General features: G+C 58.2%; 1 protein-coding gene across 6 annotated transcripts; it reads right to left on the bottom strand.

The window, feature by feature from the left end:
• Nucleotides 1-72: 72 nt before the first annotated feature.
• PHKA1 (phosphorylase kinase regulatory subunit alpha 1) lies at nt 73-23,576 on the bottom strand. Of its 6 annotated transcripts, none has more exons than XM_074147689.1 (33): nt 23,471-23,576; nt 23,161-23,319; nt 22,622-22,669; nt 21,974-22,142; nt 21,541-21,623; nt 21,252-21,332; nt 20,729-20,827; nt 20,469-20,615; nt 20,122-20,175; nt 18,460-18,582; nt 18,248-18,343; nt 17,448-17,555; nt 17,166-17,244; nt 16,585-16,719; nt 15,388-15,497; nt 14,568-14,712; nt 13,551-13,629; nt 13,075-13,154; nt 10,865-11,041; nt 10,386-10,480; nt 10,042-10,181; nt 9,767-9,923; nt 9,520-9,599; nt 9,242-9,320; nt 9,026-9,155; nt 8,552-8,653; nt 8,033-8,148; nt 7,648-7,686; nt 6,500-6,544; nt 6,101-6,271; nt 5,170-5,223; nt 4,809-5,009; nt 73-4,548 (listed from the first exon to the last, which is right to left on the bottom strand). In XM_074147689.1, the coding sequence occupies exons 1-33, from the start codon at nt 23,546-23,548 to the stop codon at nt 4,375-4,377; spliced, it is 3,633 nt and encodes a 1,210-aa protein (XP_074003790.1). In that variant the 5' UTR covers nt 23,549-23,576; the 3' UTR covers nt 73-4,374. The 6 variants fall into 6 exon arrangements, with proteins under 6 accessions (XP_074003790.1, XP_074003786.1, XP_074003787.1 ...); XM_074147685.1 differs by having other exon boundaries at nt 12,979-13,154; nt 23,471-23,548; XM_074147686.1 differs by having other exon boundaries at nt 3,978-4,548; nt 6,500-6,529; nt 12,979-13,154; nt 23,471-23,548.
• Between the last annotated feature and the right edge of the window lie 758 nt (nt 23,577-24,334).

Genomic DNA, 24,334 nt, shown 5'->3' on the forward strand with positions numbered 1-24,334 from the left:
CGGGGCACGCCGGGAGGCGCCGCGCCGCCGAGGCATGCCGGGAACTGTAGTCCACACACACACTCGCCCAGCGACGAGAGCAGGCCGCACACTGGCCACACGAGACGTTTTATTGGGGGTCCCCACCGGCCGCGGGGTGGATTATCTTTAAAAATGTAACAACGGTCATTAAAACCGGCCCGAGGCCCGCACTCGCCCCTCAGCCCCTCTCCAGAGGAGCTGTCCTGGTTTGAGGCCCAAACACGGCCAGAGCCCCTCTGGCTCCCAAACCAGCTCCCTCCCGGGTTTCTCTGGAGGAAGGGAGAAGTGGAGCGGGGGCTACAGCCCCCTCTGACCGGGCAGGGCTCACCAGGTGTACCAGGATCAGCGGGAAACAGAGTAATCAGCCACCTCAGGAAGTGGCCCTGAGACAACACAGGAGCTTAATGGGGCTACAAGGAGATCACAAAACACACCGAGAGGGACTGCTCCAGAGCTGGCCTGATCCACAGCGGAGCAGCAGGTCTTGGCCCACAGAGCCACAGCCTCCCCAACACCCATAAAAGCAGTCCGGGGAATGAGCAGGAGCATGGTGACCAAAGCAGGCAACCAGAGCACAGCTTGGCAGCGCATCTGGGAAGGGGACAGTGACCCTGCCAGCTCCAGGGGTGAGCTCAGTCAGGGGCCGTCGCCCTCTCAGGAGGTCAACTGTGGTACCTACCAGGCAGAAAGCCATGTCCCCAGCACTCGCCAGAATGCATGTGGCAACCCAGACAGAGCTCCCATGAAAACATGCAGCCACCCAGGTCTCGGCCTGCAGGGAGTGCCACAGTCTGCCGCTGGTGACAGATGGCAGCTGTGGGAACAGCGGTGTGAAGTGTGACCAGGGTGACGATCTGCTCAGCCTGGTGGCAGAGGTACAGGAGGAAGTAAAAAGGCTGAGGAGCATCAGGGAGTCCGAGAAAGAGATAGACTGGTGGAACCATGTTCTGCCCTCCCTGAGATAGAAACAGGAACAGCCACCAGGAAAAAACCAAGATCAAGAGGATCCTGTATCCTCCCCCCCACCAAGCTGAAGGCAGCAGCTTAAAAGAGAGGAGCGAATAGAGGCAAGTCCACACTCGGAGTGGCAGGCGAACACCCTCCTTGCCCACCTCACCTTCCCAGGTGCCTCTGTACAACAGGTACAAGGCTCTGGATGTGGAAGGGCACTGTACGGATGTTGATGTGGATGACAGTGCATCTTCACCAGAGGTGCTGCCAAGGTCAGAAAGGCTGACCCCTGTACCACAACCACCTCCACAAGGAAGAAGACAGATTATAGTTGTAGCCAACTCCCTTCTGAAGGGAACAGAAGGTCCAATGTGCCAGCCAGACCCTCCTCTCAGGAAGTCTGCTGCCTCCCTGGGGCCTGGATTAAGGCTATCGCTAGGAAACTTCCTAGTCTGATACAGCCCTTGGACTATTACCCACCACTGCTCTTCCATGTGGGTGGCGAAGAAGCCACAATGCGTAGTCCAAGGGGGATCAAAAGAGACTTCAGGGCTTTGGGACAGTTGGTAAGGGAATCTGGAGCACAGGTTAGTTTTTCCTCTCAGAACAGACAGACTAGGTCTTCCTATTTCTTCCAATGGTGGTGTTGATGGACAACAACATTGAAAGAAACAGTCAGACCCAGACTATTAATATGTGGCTCCGTGGCTGGTATTATTGCCACAATTTGGGATTTTTCAATAATGGGATGGCCTGCACGGTGCCAGGCATGCTGGCATCAGTTGGGCCCTTTCTGAAAGGGGGAAGAGGGTCTCTGCTCATGAGCTAGGGGGGGTCATTGACAGAGCTTTAAACTGGGCTTGAAAGGGGAGTGGGATAATATCAGGCTCACCCGTGACAAGCTGTGGAACGACACACCGAGGTTAGAGGGACGGGGTGCCAGTAAGGGCCCTCAGCCTGTTGCTGTAGGCAATTCAGGAGACTCCTGGAGTGTATCGAGGATAACTTCTTCAGGCCGGTGATAGACACCCCCACCAGAGGAGATGCGACACTGGACCTGATGGTCACCAACACAAGTGAGCTAATCGGTGACATCAAGATTGCAAGCAGCCTGGGCTGCAGTGATCATGCACTGGTGGAGTTCACAGTCCTAAGGGATATGGATCAGGGGAAGAGTAAAGTCAGGACCCTGATTTTCAGGAAAGCAAAATTCCAGCTCTTCAAGGAGTCAGTCAACAGACCCCCTGGGAAACTGCCCTCAGGGGCAAAGGAGCAGAACAGAGCTGGCAGATCTCAATCCCCAGATGTAAGAAATCAGGAACGGAGGGCAAGAGACCGGCATGGCTGAGTCGAGACCTGCTGGTCAAACTAAAGGGCCACAAGGAAATGCACAGGTCCATCCTGGGACCGGTACAGTTCAATATCTTCATCAATGACATAGTGGGATGAGTGCATCCTCAGCAAGTTTGTGGATGACACCAAGCTGAGTGGTGCAGTTGACATGCCTGAGGGATGGGATGCCATCCAGAGGGACCTGGACAGGCTCAAGAAGTGGGCCCCTATGAACCTCATAAGGTTTCACAAGGCCAAGTGCAGTCTCCTGCACATGGGTCGGGGCAACCCTCGCTATCAGCACAGGCTGGGGCTGAAGGGATAAGAGAGCAGCCCTGAGGAGAAGAGCTTAGGGGTGCTGGGGAGTGAAAAACTAGACATGAGTCAGCAATGTGTGCTCACAGCCCAGAAAGCCCCCCGCATCCTGGGCTGGATCCCCAGCAGTGTGGCCAGCAGGGCCGGGGGGGGTGTGGATTCTGCTCCGCTCCGCAGATTCCCTCTGCTCTGGGAAGACCCCAGCTCTGGGACCACCACCATCAGAGGGACATGGACCTGTTGGAGTGGGGCCAGAGAAGGCCACAGAGATGCTCCAAGGGCTGGATCCCCTCTGCTGTGAGGACAGGATGAGAGAGTTGGGGTTGTTTAGCCTGGAGAAGAGAAGGCACCGGGGAAACCTTAGAGCCCCTTCCAGTCCCTGGACGGGCTCCAGGAAAGATGGGGACAAACTTTAGCAGGGCCTGTTGTGATAGGGCAAGGCGTAATGGCTTTAAACTAAAAGAGGGAAGATTTAGACTAGGCATAAGGAAGAAATGTTTTACACTGAGGGTGGTGAAACACCGGCACAGGTTGCCCCACAGAGGTGGTAGATACCCCATGCCTCGAAACATTTAAGGTCAGGTTGGACAGGGCTCTGAGCCCGACCACTAGAAAAGTGGTCTAGTGGAAGGTGTCCCTGCTCACAGCAGAGGGGTTGGACTAGATGACCTTTGAAGGTCCCTTCCAACCCAAACTATTCTATGATTTGATAGTCCCACTCCCCCACCACTTTGTGATGGGTGTGCCTGATCCCCGTTAAGTCCAACTGCATTATCCTGTGCGGGGTTTGACCAGCAGGATAGAGCAGATCCGGGACTCACTCTGAAATTGCCACCCCTCTCCTGTGCAAGGCTGTGGGAGCTGGAGCAGAGGCCACAACTGAGTGTTAAGAGCACGTCTGTGATGGCACAGCTGACGCCGAGCCAAGCAGCCAGCTCGGAGCTGCTTCACAGGACGCGTATCCACTCAGGAACCTGCGACTTAGCCATCAGCGACACTGCCAAAGACAGGGCAGAGGGCACAGAGGGACTGCCACCAGCATCCCTCAGGCAGCCAGAAACCCTGTGCTCACAGTGTGGTGTGGTGGTAACAGGGGACTGTTCCCACCTTGGAATGCTCCTGGCTCCCACAGCCACCCAGCTGTGCACCGCCTCCCCTGAGGGAGACACGATGGGTACCTGCGTCCAAGCAGCACAGTGGTGGCTGGGCTGGACTATTTTGATTTTGGGTGTGCTGGGAGAGGCTCAGGTGGCATTCCCCTAACCAAGCTTTTCCATTAGCAGCAGGAAGAGCAAGAGCTCCAGCCTACACTAGTATAACCCTGTGGATTTGGAATAAAAAGCAGCACAGAACAGGTTAAAAACCTCAAATCTGCTGAAGGCAGGGAAAGCTTGAGCTGCAGTGCAAAGCACACACACCTGGTGAGGGGGCCCTTTCCACCTCCCTGAAACACAGGCCCCTTTGGGGGCAATGGCCCGGGAGGAGCCGTGCAGACACGTCTAACACAAACAGGCTTCAAAGCTCAGCCTTTCCCTGCCAGCCCTCGCTCTGCAGGCTGCAGGCAGGCACAGGTCAGCTTAGCACGTGTGCCTCCTGCGGAGCTTTTTGGGAGAGCCCTCACTCACTGAGAGGCCAGGACTGGGAGGAGAGACGGCCACGCAGGCTGCCCGCACACTAGCCTAATGCCCATCTTTAAAAGCTGTATGAAACAACCCTCCTGCAGCATCTGCGGACTGGGGAGAGGAGCTGTGAGAGCTACTGCATGGAGCAGCCGTCAGCAGGCAGGAAGTCGTACACGTACATGGCCACCGACTTGGACAGGTAGGTCATGGTGCCAAACCGGCCGCTCGGAGCACTGTCATACAGCAGCCTGCAGATGCCTGTCACAGGGTCCCTCTCCAGCATGTGGTCGTCGGCACCCAGGGCTTTCTGGACAGGGGAGGAGAGAGGCAGCATTAGGAATAAGGGCAGACCCCTCACCAGCTTCTACCCCCCAGCATCCTCTGTTGCACTCAGTGTGACACACAAATGGTGAGCAGCAGGAGGATGCTACATCTTTGCTGTGCCCCATAAACACAACGGGAACAACAGGCAGGACCCTCCAGAGGATGAACTCTGAAGAGCTTTGAGGAACGCAGCCAGCAGCCCTGGGTGCAGTCTGTGGCCTCTGCGTGAGGCCTGGCCCCTACCTGCTCCTCGTAGAAAAGGTCGTTGGCTGTCTGCAAGATCTTTTCCACAGCTATGATGCCACCAATTGTGTGCACCTCCATGTCCACCAGCATAGTGAGCACTAAGATAGCCTCCACCAGCAGCTGCCTGTACTCTGGCTGGGGCACACGGTTGAGGACCGACTCCACATGCACAGCAAACTTCATTTCCCCTGGGGTCATCTGTGAGGAGGGAGAAGGAAACGCATCTAGAGCCTCATATTGCCAGCACAAGTCCTGTGCTATGCTAGACACTCACCCAGGGCAATCCAGTGCCCAACACCAACCCACCTGCCCAACACCAACCCACCTGCCCTGTTTCCCCTTCACATAAACCTCCTACCTCTCTGGTTGTTGAAGAGGGGAGAACAAAGCCCTCCACGGAGAGGCCATGGCACTGCAAAACAAGGAATAACCATGGTTATGGCCTGGAGAAGCACTGTGCGAGGACACATAGGTCCAGCCCATCAGCTTGCTCCTACTCGAGCACTGGTGGGTGCTGCCCACACACCCCAGCTCCACCTCCTGACTCGCTGCACAGCATCACTACTTTCCCACCAGTCTGGCATCAGCCACACGGGCTTTCCCATCAGTTTGGCACGGGCAGGGATTTAGTCTCAGGCAGAGTGGAGGGCCAGCAGCAAGATCGCTGCCTGTGGACAACCGTCCTCGCCACATATGTGGTCCCTCTGCGACGCCAGGTTTCACGCTGCAGCAGGTTGGCCATAAACCCGCTGCATCAGCCTGGTCCCCGCAGGCCCTGTCTCCGAGGATGGGCCCCCTCCTAGAGCTCAGGACTCCTCCTGGACACAAACCAGGCACCAGAAAAGGTCCTTGTTGTTTGACCAGAAAAGGTCCAGGCAGGAGCCTCTTCCCGCAGAGAAATAGCTGGGGAGGCTACACGCAGGATCCAGCAATTACACACAGAAAGGGATTCTGCTCCTGGACTTACTGTGCCAAGGATGAGCTGTGCCTGGAGCTGCTTCAGCTGGGGCTCCAGCCCTGCCCCTGCCTGCCTAATATATAAAGCACCTGAGCAGACCCAGTTCCCCTCTGCACAGGTCAGCACAGTATGAGGTCAGTCCTACGTGCCTACAAGGGAGCTCCAGCTCTTCCCCAGCTTTCTAGAGCCAGCTGCAGGCCTTGTCCATGAAGCACGTATCTACACAACATCAGGGACCAGCCCCAGGTGCCCAAGGTGTCCCTGGCAAGGCTGGTGCCTGGGACCACAGGCTCACATGTACGGAGAGGAGCCAGCTAGACACACAGCTCACCTTCTGCAGGACCTTCCAGACCTTCTGGTAGAAGCCCCCAGGAACACGGTTCAGGGCCCCATCCAGCCGCCGTCTCCGCTGCCACTGGCCCTGGCGGCTGTCCTTACTGCCCTGGTCTTCCAGCATGCTTGAAAAGGAGCCCTTGCCCAGCAGCCCTGAGTGCCCAGCAGACTGGGCAAACAAAACAAGGACAACAGAGACTGCTGAAAAGTAAATACCGCACGAGAACACAGCCTGCTGGTGCCCAAGAGTTTGTGCTCGCCCAGCCTGGTTCCCAGGGCAGAGCTGCCACCCCCTGTCCCCAGCAAAGCACACCCTGCAGCCCCAGCTCACTGTGACACCCCCCAGAGCACAGCTCCTTTCTGCAGCCAAACAGGACAGACAACAAACGCAGGTTACCAGAGAGGACTTCAGGTCGGCATCCACAGACTGTAAACTGATGGGCTAAAGGAAAATGAGAGACAAAACTCAGATTGTGCCAGAGCGGGGCAGCCATCACAGCAAGCAGAGCAGCAGCAACATGGACCAAGCTCAGGTCACAGGGCAGTTATCCCAGGGGCTGCAGTTAGCTGGAGATTGAGAGGTACTTTTGAAAGGCGAGCTGTGGAAATTCTCAGATTAGCATCAGAGGGGAAGGACTCCACCAGGGCATGGAGCAGCTGCGGGGCCCCATGTGCCAGTGCTGCGGCAGCAGTGAGCTTGTGCCAGTCAGCGCACAGGGGCAGGGCTGCTACTGCTCTCTGGGCTGCTGGTACGGGCAGGGGTTTAGTCTCGGGCAGAGTGGAGGGCCAGCAGCAAGATCGCTGCCTGTGGACAACCGTCCTCGCCACATATGTGGTCCCTCTGCGACGCCAGGTTTCACGCTGCAGCAGGTTGGCCATAAACCCGCTGCATCAGCCTGGTCCCCGCAGGCCCTGTCTCCGAGGATGGGCCCCCTCCTAGAGCTCAGGACTCCTCCTGGACACACACCAGGCACCAGAAAAGGTCCTTGTTGTTTGTAGCTGGGCAAGAGCCTCTTCCCGCAGAGAAGAAATAGCTGGGGAGGCTACATGCAGGATCCAGTGATTACCAGTGACCTGCCCACCAGGGCTACTGCTGGTCATGGCACTGGGAACCCCATGCCATCCCACTCAGCAAGTTTTTGTTGGTATAATGGGATCTATTAGCCATAGCAGCTATGGAGCACAGCTCCCAGCTGGTTGTAATGCCAATACACCCACAGCTTCAGAGAAGCCTTCCTCCTGGCCAGTCCAAACACGGCCGGTCCCACTCAGAGGGGAGCTCCCTGAAGGCTGTGGGGCAGTGCCAGCCCTGGGCCCCCACCGCATATTAAGCGATGCCGATCTCTTCCCAGGGAGCCAGCCTCCTTCCCCATCCTGAACAGAGCAACCCTGAGCCTGTCGAGAGGGGAAGCCAGCTAATTGCTTCTGCAGCTCGCTCAGCGGGTTTGTTTAGGAAAGCTCAGACTCATGCATGCTCGGGAGCTGCCCTGGTATGTAGCATGAAGGATAAAAGCTGAGGCTGCAGGAGGACCAGAGTGGCTTCACCTTACTCCCAGTCAGAGACTGCCTACGTTTATCCAGTTGCTGCAAGAGAAGAAGGAAATGAAGTTTCTGCTACTGGAAGAGGCCCACCAGGACACCAGCCGTGCCTGGGACACTGCGTGGTCCTCCCCACCCCTGCATCTTCTCAAGTACCCCTGTGCTGCCCCCATACTGCATGTCCAGAGCAACCCCCACCCCCACTAACAGATTTACCCCAGTTGTCCCCCCCAGGGCAGGACCGGGGCCAACAGGAGCTCCTAGAAGCAGCCGTAAGCTCTCTAAAGCCCAGGAGTGAGCTCCCTCCTGCTCTCCCATCAATCCTGCCCATCCTGTAGCTGCTTGTCACCCACAAAACCTGGCAGCCACAGCCTGCACCCCATGCCCTCACCTGCTTGATCTCACTTTTCAGCCTGACGATGCCAGCACGCTCAGGCTTCGTGGCCCCGACAGCCCCTACCTCACAGATGGAGACAGCAGTGGTGAGCGATGAGTCAACTGATCGCACTGGAGGGGAAGAGAGGTCCAGAGTGGGTACCATGGCTCAGGGCATGGACACTGCTCAGGCACTGGTACCTCTATACACCCTTCCCTCTATCCCAACCAGCACCAGAGATCCATGAGCACAGCACAGAACTGCTTCGGTTCAGGCCTGACAGGGCCAAGTGCCGAAGTAAGCAAAGCCCCAAGAGCCACAGGACTTGGGCTCAATCCACAGAAATTGGCTCAGCACCACGCTGCTGAAGAACACAGCTTCTCGCTGGACCAATGCGGTGCAGAAGCAACTGTGCTGAACATGCAGGAAGACAGGGACGACCCCCACAGCTGGGAACACCGGGAGCTGGCCATGCCCCACACCAGTACCCAGCTTTGCCCAGAGATGCTCTCGCAACCCAGCCAAGAGACTCACCACTCCTTTCCACCCCAAACTCCTTGCCGGAGAGAATGTGGTAGAGGAGGCTCTTCATGTCTGACGGGCTGAGATTCATCAGGTTCTCGGTGGCTTCTCCAGCTGGAGAAAACAGAGTTGGGAGGTTCTGCCCTGCTTCACAGCACGCCTGGGACATTTCTACCCTGCACCCTGCTCTGTTACCAGGGGAAGCACTGGTACAGCAGCTCATCCTCCAAGGACATACACTAATGCGAGGTACTGCCTACAACAGAGACCCATGCCAGCCCAACACATGCCTGAATAGAAACTGCCATGAAATCACCTGCCTGCGCTGCCCGCGAACAGTTCCATGTGCAGACCCCAGCACTTTCATGCAGGGTCTCATCCTGGTGCCGAGCTGCCCATTTTTAACAGCACTTCTCCTTCCCGGCTGAGAGGGCCCCAGGCACCGCAGCACCGCCCCAGCTGGGGCACCATTCCTGCTGCACACACCTGAGCAGCGCAGGGAGTGCGCCAGCTCCGTCGCCATCACCTGGATGATGAGCCCAATACGGATGCGGAACATCTCAGCGAAGAGTGCAGGCTGTGTGCGCATGTACATGGCCAAGTACACCATGATCTCCTGGAGGGGAAGAGGCAGATCATCCCACTGCTGCTCGCCAAGGCAGACACCCAGCTGTGGTGTCCCCCACCAGCCCGGTCCCTCACCTGGGTGAGGATGGACACACTGAGGTTCTTCTCACTGGCTTCATCAATGAGGCGAACGAGCTCCTCGTAGGGGATTGGGCTGGGGAGGGGATGAATGGCAGAGCAGGTGAGAGAGAGCAGAGCGAGCCCTGCCTCCCTCCTGGTCTGTACAGTCAGAGAGCAGCGATACAGCCTGGGGACAGCCACCCAGAGCTGCTCCTGCCCACAGACTCCAGAGCAGCAGGCTCACATCCAGCCCCAGCCTAGCACACCTGGGGAGGGAGAGGTGCCACACTCACGCAGAGATCGTCTTCTCACGTGGCTCCGGGGGTAGCCCCACCGTCAAGTGCTTCTGGTGAGACAGGAGGTCAGTGCAGGCCTGAGGACAGAAAGGGTCACCCCAGGAATCACCAGCAGCTCAGGGTTTGGGGCCTTGGCACAAGGCAGAGGGAGACAGAGCTGATGCAGCTATAGTTTTCCTGCCCACTCTGCTGCCTCCCCTCCAACAGGCCTCAGCCCGCTAGATGCTGGCTGCCTGGCTGTTACCTCATCCAGAGCTTCCACCTTCTTCTTGAGGATGCCAGAAATGTAGCGGATCAGTGCCCACTGGCGCGTGTCCCCCACACGCACGTACAGCTCTGTGAGGAGCTCCTTGACAGTGGGGCCAGGCTCGCTGTCAAGTCCCGTGTGCCACTCAGGCCCCCTGCAGTAAGGGAGATGCCGGGTTCTAGCCAGCCACTCACCCTGCAGCAGCCCCCAGGCTTTGTGGGTTGGGATGCATGCATGGCTGAGCCAGCAGGACTTGAGCCAGCGTCTCATACTTGAGGATGTGGAGCATGTAGAGGATGTCTGCCTGCTCCTGCAGCGTGGGGCAGATACGCAGCTGGTCCACTAGTGCCTTGCAGTCCACGTTACCATGCTCATCACGGGGCAGGTTCATCTCCGCATAGAGTGTGTGGCTCTGGGAGAATGGAGACCCACACTCCTGGTTAGCACCACTAGCACCCCGCACCAAGTGCGGTCTGGTTATGGAGCCAAGGCCATTCACCCCATGGATATTCCCCCTCGCCAAACACCAAGCCTTCCCTATGCAGCCCTGCAAGGGCCCTCTGGCTCCAGCTGAAAGGATGGCCTGCTTGGCCAGTCCGGGAGGGACAGGGCTCACCTTGCCATCCATGTCGTGCTGGTGGGGTGAACTCAGCAGCTTAACTGACTGCTGGGATGCCTGGAAGATCTTGCTGGGGACGTACATCCCAACATCTAAAAGAAAGCCAACGTTGGTGCACACTCCTCAACCCCAGCCACCGCTGTTGTGCCCCAAAATACTTCACATCTGACACTCTGCTCCCTCAGTGGTCCCTGCAATGAAGCCGGCTGTAGGAAAAGCAGCCCCTGCCCACCCGGTTAGAGGAACGCCATGGGGAGCTGCCATCCCTTATTGCTCAGCAGTTTTCATGAGGACTGCACAAGCACCAACTCCAAGATATTCCACGGCCAGCACTAACATGATGGACATGGGTTGCTCTGCAGTCCATGGCACAGTCCCCTGGGGCCCCAGCATCGCACAGCTAGGAAAGCTCCCAAAGCACCTCGGCCTCACCCCAGGGCTTGAGCAAAGGTGCTGAGGGTGCTGGAGCTACTCACTCTGGACATGAAGGTCCTTGGCCTTGGACGCCAGGGACATGAGGTCACGGGTGGTGTGGACAGCAGCCCGAAAGCGGCTCAGCCCTCCCCGCTGGGCGGTGGGAGGCAGGTTCGACTGGGGAGCTGTGCGCTGCAGCAGGTGGTCCAAGTACTGAGCAACCTCATCGTAGGTGTCCGCTGGAAGGGGAGGCAGAAGAAGAACGGGTTCAGCTGCTTTGTGCTGGGGCACCCCCAGGCCCTGGAGAGCTCCCCAGCTGTGCCTCGGCAAGGGCAAAGCTTTGCTGGCTGCACAAAGCAACAATGCGGGACTAGTGCTGGCAGCCAGCCAGCCAGCACCAGCAGCCAGGCTCACAAAGCATGGTGGCCGTGGCACCCCTGTTCCTGAACTACTCCAGTGCCTGGGACACTGGCTGCCAGCTGGGGCTAAACTGGGGCTCCCTCCGAGTTCCGCCTGCACAAAGGAAGTGATGGGGCTGTGGCATGTCTGGTCCAAGCCTGCACAAGGACAGCAGGGTCTGCTCAAACCCCATGGAGAAACCCTTGCGCTCTGTCCCTCCGGGAAAGAAGGGGAGGCACAGCCAGGGGCAGCCTGTCCAAGCAGAGACCACTCAGGAGCACCCCAGCACAGCAAGAGCCAGTCCAGCATGGGAGCAAGGCAGGGTGGGTTCTGCAACAGTTACTTCTAACTAGAAATTACCAGTCACTTCTAATTAGGAGTCAGAGGTGGAGTTATGGCTCCTGCCTTGCTTTTTGCCCCACCTCCAGCAGCTCTTATTGCTCCCAATGCAACACGAGGGGTGCCAGAGCCACCACTCACTAACTGCTGATGGAGGAGGGTGGCTGGAGAGGTCTCTGCTCAACCGGGAGATAACAGCGCTGCCCAGCAGTGAGTGGGATGCCCTGGGCGGTAGATGCCCCATGCCAAGGCAATGCACTACAATGCAGTGCCAATGCACTTCCAGCCAGTGGGCAAGGGCAAAGCCTTGCTGCTCTCCAGCTGGCAGAGAGGCAAGGGTGCGTCTGCCCCAGGAGGTGAGCTGCTGACTGTAGCCGAGGCCGACAGCACAGCACCCCCTTTCCACACATGGTGGGGATGCCTTGTGCCAGCGCCTGCAGGCTTGGCCGGAGGAGTCCCCCAGACATCAGGCTTGAGAACATTATCCTGCCTGGCTGCAGCATCTGATCACAGGAAAAACTTAAAATTGAGTATCTTCTAGCTGCTGTAGAGAGGCCAGGCAGACCCTGTCTCCCATCAGGGCTGGGCGGAAGCAGACACCTTGAGGAAGCCCAGGTGCAGCCTGCAAGGAGACCGCAGGCAAAGTGAGAGGAAGGTGAGAGAACTAAGTATTCAGAGTCACAGCAGTGCAAACATTGGCTACAGGAGCAGCAGAGGCAGAGCAGACTGATGGGAAGGCTCGGAAGATGACCAACGCTAGGTCACGCAGGAGAAGGCTGTACCCAGATGTGCTTGCAAGGGGAGCAGCAAAATGGTCTCAGGACAAGGTGGGTCCATCATGCTGTGATGGGCCAAGGCCCTCTCAGGCACCCTGTCCACAGCAGGAAGGCCTCAATTTGGCACCCACTGGAGCAGCTCTGCCCAGAGAGGGTCAAAGGCTTCAGGCAAACACTTAGAGATTGCTTGGGGACGCAGTGGCTCTTCCCCACCATCTCGGGCACTGTGCCATCACTCTCTGCACTGACACTTGTGCACCAAAGATCCTCAGCCAAATCTCCCAAGCGAGGCAGGCTGCTGAGCCTTTGTCTCTTTCCCACACAACAGCCTACAAAGGTCAGAGCAGCTCATTCCAGAGCGTCCTCCACGCTCTCCATGGCCACATCCACCCACCTCAGCCCCATCTGGCTGGGAAACCCCTCTGGCCAGGAGGCTGCAACAGCTGCATCAATTCACCCAGTCCCACCCCACCGGTGTCACCATGAGCATCACCCAGACAAGGTTAATTGATGGAGGGTCGGATGGGAACAGACACATGGTGAAAACCCAAGTGTATGAAGAACACAGCATCAGATACTGGCAGGGAGGTTGGGTGTTACGGGTTTACGGGTGAGTTTGGCATTTGCCATGCCACAGAAGTGACCGGCCTGTTCCCCCTTACCATCCTCTGCTATCTGCAAGCCATGCAGCCACTCCTCGGCGTCTAGCTCCTCAAAGCTGTCAATGCTGAGCTCGTAACTCTTGGTAAAGACCTTACCCTCTGGCCCAGGGTCCATAAAGCTGAGGTGCGTTCGGCACGACGTTGTCAGGAACTCCGACAACTTACCCGTCTGGATCCTGGGCAAGAGGAGGGGAGGTCACACAGAGAGGAAGGGGGAGGCAATACCCTTGGCTTTGCCTCCTGGATCCAGGGCAGGCTGAGATGCACTCGCCAAGGAGTATACACAGGCCCCAGTGCCTGCTTTAGCTGCCTGCAACTCCTCCAGCTGCAGGTGGACATGGAAGGGCTGCCCAAAAGCTATTAGAGGGATCCTGCAGCCATAAGTTTAATGGCATGAAGAGATATGCCCTCTCTTGCATCTCCTCTGTTGGGATTGTAGCCCCTGGGTGCACTTACAGCCTAGCACACCCCAATGTATCCTCCACAGCTTGTTCCCCAACAGCTGATACTCAGGACCAGCAGGTACCCTCATGGGCCCCCTCTGCTCCTGCAGCGCAGGAAGCTGCACTCACCTTGCACCACCGAAATAGCCGTCCTGCAGCTTCCGCAGCGTTGCCAGCACTGTGGGGTGCACGCTGCTGCCGGTTTCATCTGTTGGGGACAGAGACACAGGCAGTCAGGTTCCCAGAAGGTAACACAGGGCCAGGTGGGCATTCAGACACGAAAAGCACTATGGCATCAGCCAAACCCTTGTTTTGGGGAGCACAGCCAGGCTTTGTACCAAAAGCACCACCCAAAAAGGGAAATTCAGGACTGTCCAGGCTGGATTCCAGCAAAGGCAGGCCAAGATGCACGCCAGGCTCCAGAGATTTCACCTTGGGCTGAAGCTGACAGTAGCAGAAAGCAGGACCCCAACAGCCCTCTGCTCTGTCCCTGGCTTTCACATGAGGCAGCAGAGGGGGTGCTGCTGTCAAGGGCAAAGACACCACAGCAGAGGGCATGCTCGGGACAGTAAGGGAATTTCAAGTACACAAGGAGAGCCAAAAAGGCCTCAAAGCAACACAGAGCCCCTTCCCTGCACCAAGCTCATAGGGAAGCTGTGAGCAGCTCCAGAGAAGCCTATTTTGCTTCAGAGAAGCCAGTTCTGCTCTGCACCATTGCGCAGCTCTCTGCTCTTTCCGGTTTGCTGTTCTCCCCTCCCTGTTTCTAGGAAAGCAGGTCTCACCAGTCTTAGTGAAGAGTCAAGATGCATGAAAAGCCCCAAGAACACTTTTAGAGGGGGATTATATTTTCGGTCCTACTCCCAAAAGGCCTCCCAAAAAGCCTAGCTGCCCAGAGACTGAATACCTCCATGGCAGCAAACACCCCTTGGGCTGCAGGCACTAGTGCTTGGCAGACAGCCCCAGTAGCTGCCAGGACAGCTGCCAACTCAATGTGGCTCCTTTGAGCAGTAAGCTCTTTGCAGGACATTACTGGCTGTTCCAGTCCCACCGTGTCCCCATTACCAAGACAGTCCCATATGTGCCCACCCCCTTCCTCCCGCAGAGGCTGCTCTAGCCAAATGCCTTGCGAGGCTGGAGGATCTATACCGAGCATGGTGTGGGAGATGGGGAAGGTGATGGTTGGCTGCCCGGTCATCCTCCAGCGGCTGCAGAGATACGAGAGGTCCGTCCTCAGCATTTCCACAATCATCTTGTTGTCGAGAGCCAGGTAGAACTGCTGCTGGTCTATGAACTGCAAGGACAGCAGGAGACGTGAGCAGCCCATCCTGCAGCCACCAGGTTCCTTTAGTGCCACCCACACCTTCCTGCAGGCACTCATCCAGGACAACCAGACAGTGCACCCAGGGGAGATGCTCCTTTGCACCCACAGCTCATCCCACCTCGCCTGGTATGTGCCAGTACAGTCTAGCAAGGGACCCTCAACCCCAGGGCAGCTACTGGCCACCAACAACTATGAGGAGATAACACTACAACATCAGCCAGGCCCCACACAGCTGGTCCATGCTGTGCCTATCCCAAGCAAATACGGGCTTCCCATAATTCTCACAACCCTGCTCATCCCCGCACCATGCTGAACAGAGGGGTTCCTATCCTGCCATCAGCCTCCTCCTGATGTCCTTGTCATGGTAAGCTAAGAGATTTTCACCCAACACTGATCACCAGAAGGCTGAAACCATCTCCTCCCAGCACGCACACCGCCAGGACCACCAACTCTTCTGCTTCACGCCACGGAGCTGGGGCTGCTCTGTCCTCCCAGGCTGTTCAGAGGGTGAACCCTCTGAGAATAACTCCAGTTATTCTCGAGTTATGAGAGAGAATAACTCGAGTGCTCAAGACAGTGGAGAAACCTCCTGCCCAGTTCCAGACTGCAGAACAGCTGGGAACGAGCCTGTGCAATGCCACTCACCTGTGGGGTAAAGGTAAAGATGCTCTTCCTGATTTTGTAGAGCTTGGAGGTCCCGAGGACACCCATGTGCCGGTAGGGCCGACCTGTCAGGCACATCTGCTTGTTGCGGCCTAGGGGGACAGGAAGAGGAGGTTTCAGTGTAAGCCCCCTCACGAAAGGGGACGCAGCAGCAATGAGAGACAGGCCCCAGCGCTACCACGCAGCAGGAAAAGGCTGGTTTATGGTCGGGGTACCCCAGAAGCCTGTGTTGAGCTGGCACGGCTCTAGGGGACAGTGACAATCTGTCCCCCAGACCTGCCCAGGGGGCTAGAGACACCCAGGCCCTCCCCAGGAACTCCTGCTGAAACAGGGACATACAGCCTGTCCTGACCTCCGCAACATGCCACACCTCCAGGTCTTTGTGGGTGTCAGAAGCCGGGGCAGGGCCGGGGGATCCCCCCTGCACAGGGCTGGCCCTGCAAAGCTGACAGCTCTATCATTCCCATTGCTCCTGGATTACTCCCAGAGCCCAGGACAGTGCAGCAGCAGCATTGCCCCTTGATGATGTCAGCCCTGGCAGCTGCCAGGCTGCTCCGCTGCTCCCCTGCTCCCTTTGCCCATGTCACACTTGGCCTTTTGGTGTCTTAAATTAGCCAGCGCATGCAGCCTGCGGTGGGTCAGGTTTCTCCTTTGGCCCAGGCTGGATCTCCAGCTCCTGCACAACAAGCCCCATGCCCAAAGGGTTGCAGTGTCAGGGAACGAGTGTGCAGAGCTCTGGAGCACACCTTCCCCTCACACTCAGCCCTGGCAACCCTCCAACAACAGTCGTCCCACCTGAGCTACAGGTGCTCTCAACCAAGGACCGCCAGACTGGGGTCTCGCTTGCCTCCCCCATGGAGATCCGGGTACAGGAACAGAAGCTGGCTCCTGCCCACACCAGCTCCATCCTACATGGATCAGAGCCTCTGCCTGTCCCCACTGTGAAAATGCAATGCCAAAGCTTTATCCCTTTCAGAATCACTCTGAACAGCACTGCCTGCCACCCCAGTTCCCCTGGTGCAGGAGTAGCTTTACCAGGCCCAGGAATGAGTGGCAGAGCCCTTACCAGCCCGGCAGGCAGCGGGAGGGCAGGACATTATCACCTATAAGCAGGAGTACCAGGGGATGGGACAGACCCTTCTGCACCCCCTTTGCTGCAGGAGAGGGAGCCCAGCTCACCCAGCCGGGCGTAGATGTGGCTGAGGATGCGGGCAGGCTGCACTCGGATGGGGTAGACCTCTGCCACAGTCTCCACATCAATGTCCTCCTTCCTCAGGACAGCCTTGATCGCCTCCGTCTCTGCCAGGATGCACACTGAGGAGAGAGGACAGGCTCAGTACAGCAGGAGCACAAGGGTGACAGCATTACCCCGGCCTTTGTGGACACATACAAGGTGCCACATCACGTAGAGGCAGCTGCCTGGGGTCCCTTTGGGAACCAGTTCTCACTGCAGAGGTCTGCCTTGCTTCTCCTGACACTCCTTACACCCAAGCATTCCCTGCTGAGTGGCAGGAGAACAAGACAGTTTTCAACTTCTCTGCAGAGGAGGCTGTAGCAGGTGATATTCTCTGGGGTAACACAGAGTGGAGTGGAAGGACTTGCACCCCATCTTATACCCACCTCGCCAGGGCTGAGATCTGGTTACACTGGCTGCCAACCAGCAAGCAGAGCCACCCTAGAGCCACCCCCGTGAATTCCGCATGGGCAGAGTCCCCAGGCCTGCCTGGCACAGGGGTTTGAGATCGATCCCTTTCCCTTACCTTGGACCACCACATCAGGCTTGGGGACAGTCGCAAAACGGCGGTTGAGCGGATCTATTTCACCAGGAGCTAGAAATCCCTGAGGAAAGAGAGATATGAGGAGATGAACATTCCATGGGCAGGGCAGAATGGGTGATGCTTACAAACAACCCACTTCTAAGAGGTCCTGGGGGATGAAGGTGACAACTTCCTCATGGTAGGTGGCTCAGGGTGGCAGCATTTGCCCTTTCAGAGCTCAGAGCCTGGCCCCACAGCCCTCCCCATCACCAGGGGTGACCATACCTCGGCCATTAGGCAGCCCAGGATGTAGAGGGACTGCCCCCACATGAGCGGCAGCTTGCCCATGGGTATCCTGTCCACAGTGTGGGGGTTTCTGTATTCCTCGTCCACCTGGAAGACAAGCCAGGAGGTCAGTGAGGGATCCACAGACACAGGATGCTGAAGGAAGCATCATCATTGCATTTTGAAGTCCAGCAGTTTAAGGCTTAACACAAGAGCCTACAAAAGCATTTGCCAAAGAGGGTCCAAAACATCCTGGCTACGTTCCTCCCTTCTTCTCACAATTGCCCCAGGCACCCATGTCAGACGACAGACCAAGTGCTCAGACTGAGTTTGCGTTCCCAACACAGGCCATCCCATGGGAACGACTGACATGCCCCAGGAGCACCAGGGCAATGCTCTCAGATGCTGGCAGGGAGAGCATCTCTCCTGCACCACGTGGGCACCAGGAGGCTGTTGCTCCCAGCTCAGGCCCACACAAACACCCTCAGCACCGAACGGGAGCTCAGCACAACCTCCTCAGCCCAGCTTTACGTGTCCTGAGCTCTCAGAGGACTCTGCCTCCAGGCCAGCAGACTGTCAGCAAAGCACCCTTGTGTATGGGAGCAAGAAATGCCTTGGGTAAAAAAAGCAGTTTATTTTTTTATACAACATGGTTTTATAACAGCTCCAATCCACACTTTTTTCACACAGGGTTTCCACGCACTACATGTGCTGCTTTACTAATGATTTAATAAGCAATTAAAACCTAATTATCTGGTAATGAGACATTCCCACTCCTATCGTAGCCCAGGATCACTCACCTTATCCGGCGGGACGCTGTACAGCTCCGGCATGAGGCGCACCCCATTCTTCCCCTTGATAAGAACCCCCTCAAGGGCTTCCCGGTACTCCTGCACCTGAGGACAGAAGGGAGGGAATCTGCCCCCGGTAATGGCTCCTTGCATCCTTCCCCCCTACACCTCCCTTGCCAGGGACTTCTTTCCACCAGCCCAGCAGGTGCTGCCTCCCTTACCTGCTCCATGTTTCCACTGAAAATCCCATCGATGATCAAGTACGCCCAGAAGAGAGGCCACTCACACTCGATGTTCTCAAACAGCTTCAGCTCAGCAGGTTCGTAGTAGAGGCGGTTGGGGTCCTGCAGGGAGGGCGTAACAGCAAGGCAAGTGGTGGGTGGCAGGATCCTCTCAAACTGACAGGGCTCCTACTCCCCCCAAGACCCCAGACTCAAATGCCCTCCCAGTCCTCCTCTGCAGATGATGGCTGAGACAGAGCCAAAAGCAGTTTCACCTCCAGGCTGTGTCCTTTCCATCAAACATGCCCTCCCAAGCCCCCTGGCACTGATGCCAAAGGGACTCACCCTTCCTGGGCAAAGGGAGCCTACCCAGTGTCCAGGAGAGCACCCCAGAGCCTGGTACAACAGTCCCACTAGCTGCACTGGGGACACCTGTGTCCCTGCCACCTTGCCTGCTCTGCCCCAGCCCCTCAGCACCTGCTGCCTCAAGCATCACCAGGCTGGCCCAACGGGGTATGAGGGCTTGGTCACGCAGGGACAGAGAGCAGGGTCCCTCAGCCACGTGGTGTGACTGTGAGCCTGTCACAAGGCATGAGGCCAGGATGGAGAGCCGCCTTTGCTGAATCCTCCCATCACAGATGTGCATGGTGTAATGCCCCAAGAGACCTACGCTCAGCTCTCCCTGCTAACCGCTTTAACTCTTTTTGCTACAGATAAGGAAGAGAGCTGGCCTTAGCAGGCTGTCAGGCAGAGGGGACAGCAAGGACAGAGGGAGCAGATGTTTCCTGCAGTGCCTGCACTCTGGGCACAAGCTCCCATTTGACTCCAGTCAGCTGCAGGGCCTCTGCAGGCAGCACTGCCCTTTCCAGCCTCCCAGCTCCCCAGACGTAACCCGCGGCTTTGCGCGCTGGCAAAGCTCATGAGCGCTAGGAGAGTCGGACTGGAGATGTTGCTGCTCTGCTGCCTATTATGGTCAGGTCTGAAGAGGCACAGCAGAGGAGAAGCATTCAGAGACGCTCATGCCCAAAGGTTATGGGCGCAACAGCTGGTGGTGATTTAAGAGCCTCCAAGTACCATCTCCTGGTTCTGTGGTTATCAAATACGACTGTTGCTTATAAAAGTTTCCTATTTTCCCTCCCCAAAGCAGCAGAATAAAGTCTCCGCTGGCTCCACTGAGAGCCAAGTATGGCAGTACACAAGCTGCCTCCTGAGGTGGGAGAGGCAGAAGTATCTTTGTGACCTCCAGTGCTGCCGCAGAGCCAAGGCTGTCAGGGAGGAGCACTGCACGGTCACCTGCACAGGCCTCCAACCCTTGCTCAGGGCTTGTGCAGCCCGGGGAGAGCCAGGGAAAGGGCCCACCTCAGCAGGGTGCCCATGCGGGGCAGTGGTCCCATCTTCCCCCAGCCTAAGAGGCATACCACCAGGTCCCAAGATGGGGGCAGAGACAGCCTCTGCCCATCTGCTATGAGCACTAGTGGGGTGTACCATCTCTGCAACGGGCTCTGGCATTTTCAGAAGCCTTGCCCAGACCTGTGACACTACCTGGGGCTATTCAGGGCGCTCATCTCCCCAGTAGTCCCCACCACAGCCTTTGCACTGCACCTGGGGGAGCTACTGCTTGGCACTCAAGTTCTGGCAGGCAGCTGGGCTGGGGACACTCACCTCTTTGGGGGTCCTGTACCCATCCCGGAGGAAGCGGCAGCATCCATAGCGCCCCTGGAAGGGAGGGAAAGAGGCGCTGAGCAGGAAGCACAGCATGAGATACCTTGTGCCTTCAATGCAGACGTATAGGGGGGTGGTGTCCTCCAGCCAAATACCCCCTCACTTGCTCACCTAGTGCTCAGGCACCATGATCACAGCCTAGGGCCACAGCACACAGGACACCGAGACTGGGAGAGGACATGCCCCAGCACCCCCTTCCTGAACACGTTTTTGGGGAGAGAAGGGCTACAACAGTTTGACCTGCAGCTGTCTCCCGGGAAAGGCGAGACAAGGGCAGAGCCACTCACCTGCAGCTTCGTGATGATCTCTTGCTTGGTGATTTCCACCAGCTCGCTGTCCTCCACAGCAAATGCCGGGTAGGAGATGACAGAGAGCACGCTGGCGTCCACCTCCTTGGATGTGGAGGCCCTGGGCAGCATCGAGTGGAGGATGGACTGGGCAAAGGGGAGGGAGGGTGGTTAGGTTGCCAGGCTGGGCATTGTTCACACTGCAAACCCAGCAGATCACAGTTCATCCTGCAACAGTGTAAAGCCTGTGCAGGTCTCACCTGGCAGTGCTGCACCTCATCCGACAGCACCCGTATCACCGACTGCGGGCCTCCCTTTGCTCCAAAGAGATCCAGCTCATCCAGTGCCTCCAGGGCAGCCTGCAAGCAGGGCAAGACTCAAAGCAGCAAGTCCTCCACCACACTGCTCATCTCTAAGAGCCCTCCCCCCATGCCAGCCACTCTGTGTAACATTAAATTTAAATAAATTTAAACCCTGCTGTGGCTGCAGAACACACCCCTGATCAGAATGTGACCACATCTCCAAAGTCACAGGTAGCCAGACATCAACAGGACCCTGGATACTTCTGCCACATACCCCAAGTAATTTCTCACTCCCCATTCAGGCAAAACTCAGGCAAGAGTGGCACAGTTTTATCCCAGCTCAGAAGGGGAAAAGTTTTCCTCCCCAGGAACGTATCACTGCATGGGGCACTCAGCCTCAATAGTTCAACATACCCAGCCTTCCCTGTAAAAAAGCAGCACAGGGCCACTGGTGCTTGCCCAGCACCTCTCCCTGGCTCACCTTAGCCATGCCGACAGAGCTAGCGTTCAACTCGGTGATGCCCTGGTTTGTCTTGTCCCCACGCTCCCATATTCCGAAGTCCTGCGCAGAGGCAGTGCCACGTTGGAGCAGGCAGCAGTTCACAGCACACCCAGAAACCCTTCGAATCCCACCCTTTGGTGGTGCTCCCAGCAGACACCGTGGGGTTGTGCCCACTGGGGCTCAGGAGGGACCCACCGCTGCCCCCAGACACCAGCCCACCACCTGCACCCCCAGGGTATGCTCCCCTTCCCCAGCACAGGCTACCCACCGCAGTTTTGTAGGCTGCTTCGATGTAGAACACTAGGTTCTGGATAAAGTTGACTTCATCCAGGCTGTGAATTATGTGGAGGCCTGAAGCAGGGGGAGGAATTTACATTCATCACTCTGAGTCCACAGGCATCTCTAGGAAGAGGCTGCAGTAACCCCAGCTGGACCCCTCCTCCTCACTGCACGCCTGCCCCACGGGAGCCACATCCTCCCATCTCCACTCCCACCCACCCAAGGCAGCGCTGCAGCTTCAGGCAAATGGGTGCTCTTAGAGAGAGGGACATGGAGGGGTGCAAATCTACCTCGGGTGCTGTGAGCATAAGAAATCAGGGAGGTCTGGGAGGCCATCAAGCAGTCTGCCACCCAGACTGAGAACTTGGAGAGCCCTGGAGACCAGCACACTCAAAGCTGATCAAGTGCCCCAACAGCATCACCTGAGGCTGTCATTTGTGCCAGCATGAGCAGGTAGAGGGAGGTGGCATCCATCTGTAGGTGACCCCACTCGTGGTCCCCCACCACGGTGGCACAGGTGTGGGTGTTGTACTTGGCATGCAGGCAGTCCCTGGTGCTCTGGCTGTACTTGAACGCCTCCACTTTGTCAACCTCGAGAAGGACAAGGAGATGCAGGGGTTTATCAAACCCTGTCTCCAGAGAGGTCTGGCAGCCAAGGGCTGCCCCATGCTTTTAGCCCAGCATGTGGAGCCATGCCTGGCAGGGCAGAAACCCTACAGGCCCCCGGCTGACCCCCTACACGCAGAAAAGCAGCGAATGCAGGCTCAAGTGCCACCCTCGCGCGCTCAGGGCTGCAGCCATGGAGGGCCCACAGCTACAGCTGAACCGTGTGGAGAGAAAAGGGTCAACCCAAACGCCCTCAGGGAGAAGGGCTGTGGAGTCCCAGTGCCAGCCAGACCACAAGACAGGGAGCAGCTGGCAAAGGCTCCGCTGGCCACCAGCCCACAGCACTGGGACTTCCATCACACCAGGGACAGATGCCAAGTCAGAGCTTATTTCAAGCCTCACTGGAAGGGGCCCTCCCTTGGGGAGATCACTCAAAACTCTCGGAGGCACTTCCCAGCCCCTACCTGTCTCATCATGCACTGAAGCAGCCCTCGCATCAGCTTCACCACGCTCTGCAGGAACAAGGAAAACAGCCTTGTTAATCCCCACACAGCCAAGAGAAGCCCTGACTCAGGATATCAGCTGGCCCCTGACCTTTGCAGGGCTCCGGCATCTGTAACTGGAGCCCCTGCTCACATTTCCATGGCCCTTACTCTCTAGGCGACAGCAGAGGAAAGCAAGATTTCTTGGCCTGCCATCAAGGCCGAGCTGCTGTGCCGTGCAGGGGAGGGAGGGCATGGCTGCAGGATGCAGGTCCCCAGCCCCTGGGAGAAGGGCTGCGTCCCCAGATCACCCCGGTGCCAGAGGGCTGGGGTCTCCAGCTCGGCTCTGGGCAGAGCAGACTCTGACATCCCTTCCTATTGCCCTCTGTGCCTGGGGACAGCCCTGTCCCCGTCCTCACTGCACAGTCTCCCATCGCCTTTTGGTCCCAGGGCTGGGCTGTGCCAAAAGCGAACCAGCCAGCTCCCCGGTACCACCCTCCCTCCCGCCGGCTCCCTCCTACCTGCTCCAGCTCGTAGGCCTTGGCCTTGTCCTCGTCGCGGTCGGCGTTTTTGCGGTAAGCCAGGCCCAGCCCCCAGACGGCCAGGATACTGTAGACGTTGTCCCGGACCCAGGCATCCCGGTGGTCGGCGCTGGCAGGGAGCAGGCCCGTCACCGCGTCCTACCGAGGGGAGACACACCGAGGGGCCGCGGCCCCCCTTCCCGGTTAACTCCGCCCGGCCCGGCCGGCGGCTCCCCCGGGCCCGGCGGTGCGCACCGGGGCCCGCGGCGAGGCGGATCCTGCCCCCCCCGCCCCTCGGCAGGCCCCGCACCTGGTGCCGGAGGATGGTCTGCTGCACCAACCGCGCGTACCCGTCCAGCCGCACGCCCGAGTTGCTCCGGCTGCGCATGGCGCCGGCGGTTGCGGACACCGGCGCGGCGGGCACCGGCACTGCGGGCACCGGCACTGCGGGCACCGGCACTGCGGGCACCGCCCCGCCCCGCCCCGCCCCGGGTCCTGGCAGCGCCCCCGCCCCGCGGTGCCTACCACTCGCTGTCCCTCGCAGCGCTGCCCCGAGCACCGCGACACCTTCAAAGACGCCTTCTCAGCCGCGCTGCCCCGCGATCTCCGCCGGCGGCAGCGGCTCCGGCCCCTGCTCCTGCCCGTGGGGCTCAGTACCGAGCGGCCAGGACCCGCCGCCATGGCGGACGCGGGGGGACACGACATGGCGGGAGGGCGGCGGACAGCTCCCCCTGCCGGGCGGAGGCCGCGCAGCGCTGCGGCCGGACACGGGGACGCGGCCAGACGCGCCCGGGCGTGGGTTTGTGCAGACACACACATGGACAGGAGTGCCGGTGTGTGCACATGGATGGACACACGGACACGCTGCTGGTGTGGGTGCCTGAGCAGACACACAGACCTGCACACGGACAGAGGCACGGACACGCACACGTGCACACATAGCGCTGTGCACACGTAGCTCTGTGCACACCTGCACACGCACACCTGCCTGCATGGGCACACGGGCACAGCCCGGCAGACCCATCTGGACACACACGCATCCATGCACGTCTGTGCACACACACCCTTGCACTTCGATGTGTACACAGCACACACACACACGGCACGTACAGGCACACACATATACACACACACAGAGACAGGAACACATGCACATGCACACATATGTACATCC

This window comes from Numenius arquata, chromosome 5 (assembly GCF_964106895.1).
Source record: "Numenius arquata chromosome 5, bNumArq3.hap1.1, whole genome shotgun sequence".
Lineage (NCBI taxonomy): Eukaryota > Metazoa > Chordata > Aves > Charadriiformes > Scolopacidae > Numenius > Numenius arquata.

Bases quoted from the DNA above. Each gene is read 5' to 3' on its own strand.
- PHKA1 (XM_074147685.1), bottom strand. From the start codon at position 23,548: ATGCGCAGCCGGAGCAACTCGGGCGTGCGGCTGGACGGGTACGCGCGG. The intron at 20,616-20,728 runs GTGAGACCTGCA...CCCTTTGCCCAG, and splicing joins ATGAGGTGCAGCACTGCCAG to TCCATCCTCCACTCGATGCT. The intron at 9,924-10,041 runs GTATGAGACGCT...CCCTTACTGCAG, and splicing joins TACATGCTCCACATCCTCAA to GGGGCCTGAGTGGCACACGG.